Raw genomic sequence first — 8,810 nt, forward strand, 5'->3', positions numbered from 1 at the left:
AGAATTCTACTTGCAATGCAAAATGATCTGATCCTGATAAAGGAAGGATCTTGGAGAAAGGAGAACCAAAGGAAGAAGACTGCATGGGATTGATAAAGAATCTATCCAAATCATGATATGAACATTAACATTGTTAATATTTATATTAAAGCAATACATATTGGTTATTTGTTGTTGCATGATGAAAACTCCAAGTGTTTATTTTATCCCATTGCTTAGCTAATAGGTTAAGTAAAAATACAAGAGATGTTACTAATGCTTATTTTTGTTCATTAAGTTCTTCCCTCTAGAATGAGTAGTCTTATCACAAGATTCTTTTGTTCCAGCCATTTAGATTTTCTTGTTAAAATAAGGTTTTAATTAATAATTTGATTGCTTACACATAATTTAGGAGTAAATCAAAACAATTTTATTGTTTATATACATAATTTGATTACATATTATCTTTATTTATAATAAGTTTTTCTTTACAATACCTATGATCTTATTCAAATTCTATTTTTTTAAGCTCTTCCACATCTAAGTTAACAACCTAAGTTATTTAACAGAGTGTACTCAAAACTACTCTATCCACATTTGCATACTTATGTATGGGCATTGCATCCACAAGTCAAAGGCATATCTCACACCACATAAGGTTTCTTTACTTTTACTTTTTCCCTTTGTTTAGTTTAATTTGACTCATGATTGATATTTGTCTTAGTGTTAAACAACCATATTACTTCTTTTTGAAGCGGTGAAATAATTAGTTTTTCTTCTTGTTTGACCTTTTTAGTTATGTTATAGCCTTCCTCTTTGTTCTTTGGCTTTAGATTTTCCCATTTTTGTAATATGAGATTAGAAATTTTTTTATTAATTCAGCGTTCATTTATCAACTTTCATTTATCTTCTATTTTTTCTTCTTATTTTCACAAATTACATTTGTCCAAGTCATAGCCAGCTCAAGACCTAACTTCTAAATCTTGCTCTGATACAATATGTAACAACCTTCCAGTTTTATCCTTTTTTGTTTGATTTTATTGTTTATTTGAATTTTAACCAAGTTATTATGGGTTCATGCATCTATAGACTTAGACATGCTTTTATCCATACAAGATAAACATCTATTCATATAGAACAAATGCTTATTCATTTGCGATAAACATTTGTCTATAAGGGACATGTATTTCTTTATCCATTCCAAATAGGCATCTATTGACATGATAAATATTTATTGATGTAAGATGGGTGCATTGCTCTAGTTGGAGATTAAGATTCATTGGGACCAACAAATTTTTGATTCACTTACTAAATTTACATTTTCTTGATGGATGTGCACCAAGGTTGTTGTATATATAATACTCCTTGAGGCTTTAGGTCAGATTTTGAAACATGATTCAAGTCCATATATATATTTGACCTAAAGCCTCAAAGAGTATATAAGGACCTAAAGCCTCAACTAGTTAAGAAAATCTATTTGAGATTTTTTCAACTATATAGTGAATTTGTTTTATCTCATTTATTTTAGTGATTCATCTTTTGATTTAACTGAGTGACCAATATATTTAGATGTTTAGTGTAAGTTAGTAAATCTTGTGCTCAGAAACTACCCAACCCTACACTTAAACATCTATATGGAGAACCCCTTTCATTCACCAAACTGTCTATATACTTGCTTCTAAATAAGATCAAGGTGTAATAATATGTAGTTTAAGTTTTGATTCTAAGATTGATGTGAACTATTTTAGTTTGATTCCTTGGAATGGACAAGATCTCTTGAGATCATAATACATCAAATAATCAAAGCTACTATTTTAAATATTGGTTCAAGAGACAAATTGAAAGCCAATTCCTTCATGATGAGTTTAGTAGAGGAGAAACATGAGAATTTCTTGATATAAAGCCTCAAATAAATTTGATCTCATGTATTACAATTGTGGTAGGATATGCACAAAATGGATGTGTTGGAAAGGCTTAAAAGGGACTTCCAAGCAAATGTAATAGGTAGGTGTAAATCCAAGCTTGATAACATTTTTTAACATCCTCATTGCTTGTGCCAAAATTAGAGCTTTGGAACAATATTTTAAGCATAAATGCTAATTCTACATAAGATATAAATTCCTAGAGTGGCTCCTAGTCCTATATCTAACCTCCATTAATCAAGTTGTTGCACTTTAAAGTCTAGGAAACACTCATGCACATTGTAGAGGTACAATCAATAGGGTATGCATTTGGATCTACTTTACTTCTTTTTGGAGATTGCATGTTTACTAGATGAATATAACCTATTGATATTTTTTTTATCTAATGGAGGTTTCTTTCAAAGTGTTCAAAGTTTTGCTAAGGTATAAAATAATTTGTCTTTGTTGAACCTTGAGTTGTTTCATTATTAGACATTTTACTATTTATAGGTAATTTTATGCTTAAATAATTTAGAGATCTAATTTATAAAGACTTCCACAATTGTTATTTTGGATGAAGGTTTTTGGGAGCTCTTTGCATGATAAAAGACTAGACAATGTTAAATAGTTTACAACAATACTTGTAATTGCTGGAAAGCAAAAATATATTTACATAATAAATTAATTGAAGTTCCCAAAAAATCTATTTAGAAAACATCTTTTACAAGTTTATATTATGTTTTTGTGAATTTTGATAAAATAGTATATTAATGTTGATATAACTTTTATGAAAAATAATTATGTTTGACCAACATTTCATCCTAAGTTGTTATCCAATATAACAATAATTTAGATTTGTATGCTATTTTTAGTATTTCTTTTAAATCTATAATAAATAAATATTAGAAAAAGAATGAAGATTATTTTACAAGTATAGAATGGTTGCAATTTTTTAAGAATAATTAGAAATCTTTCTAATTCAAATATGTATTCTTGAAAAAGAAAATATAAAATTTTACACTCTGACAATTCTAACAATTTAAATAAAATTACATATGAAAACTTATACCAACAAACAAATTTCACTACTTAGTCTATTGTGAAGGATACTTCCAATACATAAAAGACTATTGTGGAGAATACCTCCAATACATACAAGTTTATTGTGAAGAATACCTCCAATACATACATCGCTCCTTGTAATGAAAGCATTCTCAAAGAAAATTTGTGCATTTCTCCATTATATCCTAAGTCAATTCTCCACATTTGGTGATGACGATTTTGGAATAGGGCCTATTGAATCCTCTTTCTGCCACAATTGCTCTCTTATCACCAATCAACTTTGCCACCCTAACTCATTCAACAACAAACACTTATTAGGACCCACATTATTCCCCCTTGTCCAAAAAATAAAAGTTACATAAATTTAAAATTCATCTTGATGATGAATCATAAACAAATGATCTCAAAACTCTTTTCTAAACATTGTGCTTCGTGGAAACTTAAAATTTTCAAGAAGTATAGAAAAACAAAATTGAAGTTCGAAAAACTACCAAACAAAACAAAGGGCGAAAACAGTATATTCAATTTAAAAGTGATTTTAACAAAATCATGGAAGAAGATAAATTGTGAAGCCTAAAATCATTGCATTCTATAACAACAATCTCAATATCAAAAAATATTGTTAAAACAAAATGAAAGATGAATGCCAAAGAAAATTATAAAAAAATCAAAACCAAAATCTAAAAAAGATTGACACTTGATAGATCTTAAACTTGATAAGTAGGAGATATTTTCCACAAGTCAAATTATGATATTCCTATCAGGATTCAACTGTGTAGTTTTTGAGTCAAACTCAGTGACCCATATTTTATGAGTAGTGGTTCACAAGAACCCATCTCTCATGAGAATGAAGGGTTATATAGCACTCATTGCATCTAGGTGATGCTCATAGAGGTGGTCCAATGCTTCACCTCTGTGAACATCACCTAGATGGGCCACCTTTGTGAGCATCACCTAGATGCAATGAGTGCTAAGTGAACCATTCATTCTCATGAGAGATGGGTTCTTGTGAACCACTAATTATGAAACATGGGTCAATGAGTTTGACTCAAAAACCACACAATTTTGATACCAAAATCATAAATCTTAAAGTTGTTTAAAATATGAAAAATCGAAAAATATAATTAACATAAACAAAAAATAAAGGCATAATTCTTAAAGCTCAAGTTTTCTACAAATTCGAAAAATAAAACCAACCTTAATTCTAACTAACACAACAACAAGATAATTCTAACAAACAAACAACAAAATAAAGATAGTTGTATACTAACTGGAAATATGGTGATCCTGTATTCTCTTGCACTGCCTTGACATTAGCCATCTTTGCTACAACATCCATTCCATCCACCACTTTCCCAACAAGCAAAGTGCTAACCTCCAATTGAGGAACACTTTTGGTTGCAATCACAAACTCAGTTCCATTAGGATCTGGCTTCACCTCTTCCTCTTGCACCTCAATCTTGCCCCCCTTGGCCACCAACTTTATTTGTGAGGGTGGTTTAGAAGGGTCCCTAACAATAAGACTCACTGCCCCCTCAAAAGTCTTGAACCCCTTGCACCTCTTTTCCAACCCCACACTTTCCTCCACTAACTCATCAGCCAAAAGGCTACGCTTAGCGATCTCGGCATCCACGCCATATGACCGTATGCCAGCATTCTGTATATACGAGGGGGTTATTTTTACAAATTCCTTTTTCCTGTACCCTACGCCACGCTTTCCAGCGGCCAGCTCTGCAAATCGCGAGGCGCCAATGGGGGAATCGTTGCCGAACAGTCCTATGACGATGCGACCGGCCGCTTCGCCGTCAATTGCTACGTCCAAATACACCTTCTTCGTAACCTCCAGCTCGTCGCAGGTCACGGTTTCGAGTCTCTGACTGGTGAGGGTTACGGTTTGCTCTTCTTCCTCTGCAAAGGCCGGCTTTTTTGAGCCACAGAATGCCGTGGATAGCAGCAGCAGGCCGGGCCCTTGAAGAAGCAATCTTCTGGTGCAGTGAGCGCGGGCATTGCAGCATTTTGGAGCGGTCGGGATTCGAGCGCTGCACCTCCAGGTACGCGAAGCTTTAGGGCATTGTAATGCACTATTTACTGGTTGCGATAGGGCAAGAATTGAAGTGATTGTATCATGGCTTATTGTTGTTGTTGTTGCCCTCGGGAGGGGAAGCTGCCTTATCATCTTTGCTTCTTTCTAGGGCTAGGGAGGTCCCTTTCCTCCGTTTTTTTTAATACCATGTTTATGGATAAGGAATATGGATACCAAGATAAGGTAAAACTTTACAATTTTTTTGAGTCTTCATTTTTTATGATTTTAGTTTTTAGTTTTTATTTTTTATTTTTTATTATTCTATTTTAATATTTAATATATACTAGCAATTGCATCTTGGTGTGCAATGCGTACGTCAAATAGATGTGGAAGTTCAATTAGGAAAAAAATTGGTATATTTTTTGTATACAGTTGTGTACTACATAATGTAAATTGATAACTCATTTTGCAATAATGTTGTTTGTGCAACAAATATCTCAATGAAGAAGTGATAGCTTCAAATGAACTTTGCATCCACAAACATGTATCTAAACACGACTAAAATAGAACCTTTGAATTATGGCTAATGAGAGAGATATGAAGAGAAGGAGAGAGAGAGAGAGAGAGAGAGAGAGAGAGAGAGAGAGAGAATATGGAGATATAAAATTTGTTGAAACCATGCTAAAAACAATGATTGTATCGCTTGCCAACACTTAAACGAAACTATAACATGTGAATATATTTCCTCCTTTTTTATTATTGAGCATGTTAGAATTTTATGTTGCCGCATTTTTTTTTCTTTTGCATTAAACATTGTTGCATATTTTGTAATTTATATTAGATTATTTAACTTGTTGCATGTGAGTAAGAGAGATATGGAGACAAAGAGAGAGAAGAAGAGATATATAAATAGATAGAGAGGGAGGGAGGGAAATAGAGAGGATAAAATTGTAGAGAGATATAGAAAGAGGGACAATAGGAATAGAAAGAGGGAGATAGAGAGATGCATATAATGGAAAATATAGAAGGGGAAGAGAGAGATATTTAGAGAGATGCAAGGAGAGGTAAGGAAATAAAGATGGGTGAGAGAAATGAAGATGGAGATGAGGTTTTATAATGCATAAATAAATTAAAATTATATTTTTGGAATGTCAATTTGAAAAAAAAAATAGTTCAAAAGTTATAAGTAAAATCAAACTTTAAAATAAAATAAAACCTATTAAAAAGATAAAAAGTTGATTCATAATTTACTTTTATTTAATTCAACTTATATATAATTATTATTATTAAATTGTTCATATATATATTAAATATTTGTATCTTATTTATTATAAGATAATAATTATTAAATTAAGTCCAAGGGGTTGAGCTTAACTAGTTAAAACACTGGGTTCTCATTGTGGAGACCCAAGTTCAATTCCCAATAGGGACATCTAAAGTGAAATTCTAAGCTGTGACTCTTGGCCTTTCAAAGGATGGGGAAGGTCTTGGGGTCAATCTAATCACACATAATAATAATAATAATAATAATAATTCAAAGATATGTAATGGGGATGGGGCCCCCTACTGTGGCCCCACTGGTTCATAGCTCCAATCAAAAGCTATTCAGGCTTCGACCAATTACCTATCAAATTTTTTTTTTAAAAAAAATTAAATTAAATAAAATTTAAAATTTAAAAAGTTTCAAACATATTATTTATTATTTATATATTATAATCTAATAATGATTAAAATTTTAAATTTTAAAAAAAAATATTTAAAAAGTTGTAAATGTATACTTATCTTTAAGGAAACTAGAGTTGTTAAATATTTAAACTCCATGTCAAAACCTTAAAAACATTCACACAGTCAATTATTTTGGCATATGCTGTTTAAAGAATATGGTTGGTGAATTTGAGATTATTTCTGACACCATACTTTATGTAGATCCAAAACTACTTTGTATTTTTAATAATAAGAGAAGGCATCACAATATTTTAAAGAGAAATAAAAAACAGAAAAGGTAAAAGCAAAACTTTTTAGAGCAAACAAATTCGCTACAACTTTTAATTTATTCTTTGCCGTCAATTGAAGGACACAAGGAGATAGACACCACTGTATTGAAGCGATATACAAAAGGGACCAAAAAAAGAAACCCAAAACAATTCCACAGGTCAATTGGTAGGCCATTTAACAATTCATGTTGTTTGTGCAAAAAAATGCCTTAATGGACAAGTGATTACTTCAAATCAACTATGCATCCACTAGTAGGGATCCAAACACAAATGAAACAAAACCTCTAAACTAGGAAGATAAATAGGCTCCATTACCAATAGGCTCATGCTATGCCTGAAATAGGGAAAGAGTGAGATAGAGAGAAAGATATAGGGATATAAAGAGGGAGATATAGTGGGTGTAGGTAGATAGAGATAGAGATAGAGATGGAGATATAAAGAGAGAGAGGAGAGAAGGATAGAGATATAAGAGATATAAAAGCAATGATATAAGAGATATAAAAGATAGAGACAAGGACATATACAAAGATAAAAATATAGGTAGGAAATGATATCTAGATAGAGTTAGAGAAAGAAAGAGATATAGGAGTAGATAGAGATGGAGAGATAATTAGAGAAAGATAGAGGGAGAGATGGAAGCAGGAATTTGGAGAGATAAAGATAGAGAGGCAAAGAGATATAGATATAGAGGTCTAGAGAGGTCTAGAGAGAGAGAAATCTGGATAAAAGAGATATAGAAAGGAGTGAGAGGAAGATTAAGAGAGAGAAATAGAGTTTGAGATATAGAGTAAGAGAGAGGGATGAGGGGAGAGATACATAGATAAATATCTATATAGGTTAGAGAGAGAGAGAGAGAGAGAGAGAGAGAGAGAGAGAGAGAGAGAGAGAGAGAGAGAGAGAGAGAGAGAGAGTATGTGTGTATGAGTGAGAGAGATACAAAGAAGGAGATAGATATGTATAAACAGATAGAGGGAGAGGGAAGGGGAGAAATAATAGAGGAGAGAGAAGTATAGAGATATAGAAAGAGGGAGAGATAGGGATATAAATGCTCAAGGTAAAGAGATAGATATAACTTGGGAAAGATAGAGGACATATATAAGTTAAATAATAATATTATTAAAATCAATTATCTTCTAATTATATAATTAACTTGTTAAAATGTGGCGACTGATCAACAAAGTACTGTACACTCAGCACGTATCCTTGCCGAGGTTCGGGGCCGGGTCGGGCTCCGGGTAGGGGTTCGAGGGCGGCAGCCCCCGAGAAAAGTGGGGGTTTGGGGGCGGGAGCCCCCGAGAAATTTTTTTTTGGCCGTTTTTCGTTGATATAAACCGATATTGTAATAAAACCCTAAAAAGGCCGACTTTGTTTGTTGCCTAAAAAATGCATGTTATAAGCGGCTGGAATGCTTAAGGCATTGTAAGGTTGATGTGCTGTTTTGGCTGGATAATAAGAAAGATTGGACGACTGTGTATGGTGGACGTAACCCATTCTGGGTGAACCACGTTAAATCTCTATGTTATCTGTGTCCTGTTTTATTTCTTTATCTTTTGTATTTAAATCTGCATATAATTGTTAGTTCATATTTGCTTCGGATCTGCTTGAAACCCTAACATAACTAACTATACATTATATTTATTATTTATTATGCCATATTGTCTATCTATCAAGTCACCTGCATTTTTATTGTGTGATGGAAGGAATTCATCAAGAATAATAATACACGATGACATTTTTATGCATTTAGCGTGAATATCAAAATCTAAATATTAATAAAAAGGATAATAAAAAAAGTAACAATGAATAATAAAATTGTTAAGTTAATAAATAATTAAGTAAAAAAGTAAAACT

General features: G+C 32.1%; 1 protein-coding gene across 2 annotated transcripts; it reads right to left on the minus strand.

Annotated features, from left to right (window-relative positions):
* Positions 1–2,975: 2,975 nt before the first annotated feature.
* LOC131051062 (peptidyl-prolyl cis-trans isomerase CYP26-2, chloroplastic) lies at positions 2,976–5,221 on the minus strand. 2 transcript variants are annotated; one of them, XM_057985430.2, is made up of 2 exons: positions 4,249–5,221; positions 2,976–3,230 (listed from the first exon to the last, which is right to left on the minus strand). In XM_057985430.2, the coding sequence occupies exons 1-2, from the start codon at positions 5,116–5,118 to the stop codon at positions 3,210–3,212; spliced, it is 891 nt and encodes a 296-aa protein (XP_057841413.1). In that variant the 5' UTR covers positions 5,119–5,221; the 3' UTR covers positions 2,976–3,209. The 2 variants fall into 2 exon arrangements, with proteins under 2 accessions (XP_057841413.1, XP_057841407.1); XM_057985424.2 differs by having other exon boundaries at positions 4,214–5,220.
* Between the last annotated feature and the right edge of the window lie 3,589 nt (positions 5,222–8,810).

This window comes from Cryptomeria japonica, chromosome 2, assembly GCF_030272615.1.
Source record: "Cryptomeria japonica chromosome 2, Sugi_1.0, whole genome shotgun sequence".
Classification (NCBI taxonomy): Eukaryota; Viridiplantae; Streptophyta; class Pinopsida; order Cupressales; family Cupressaceae; genus Cryptomeria; species Cryptomeria japonica.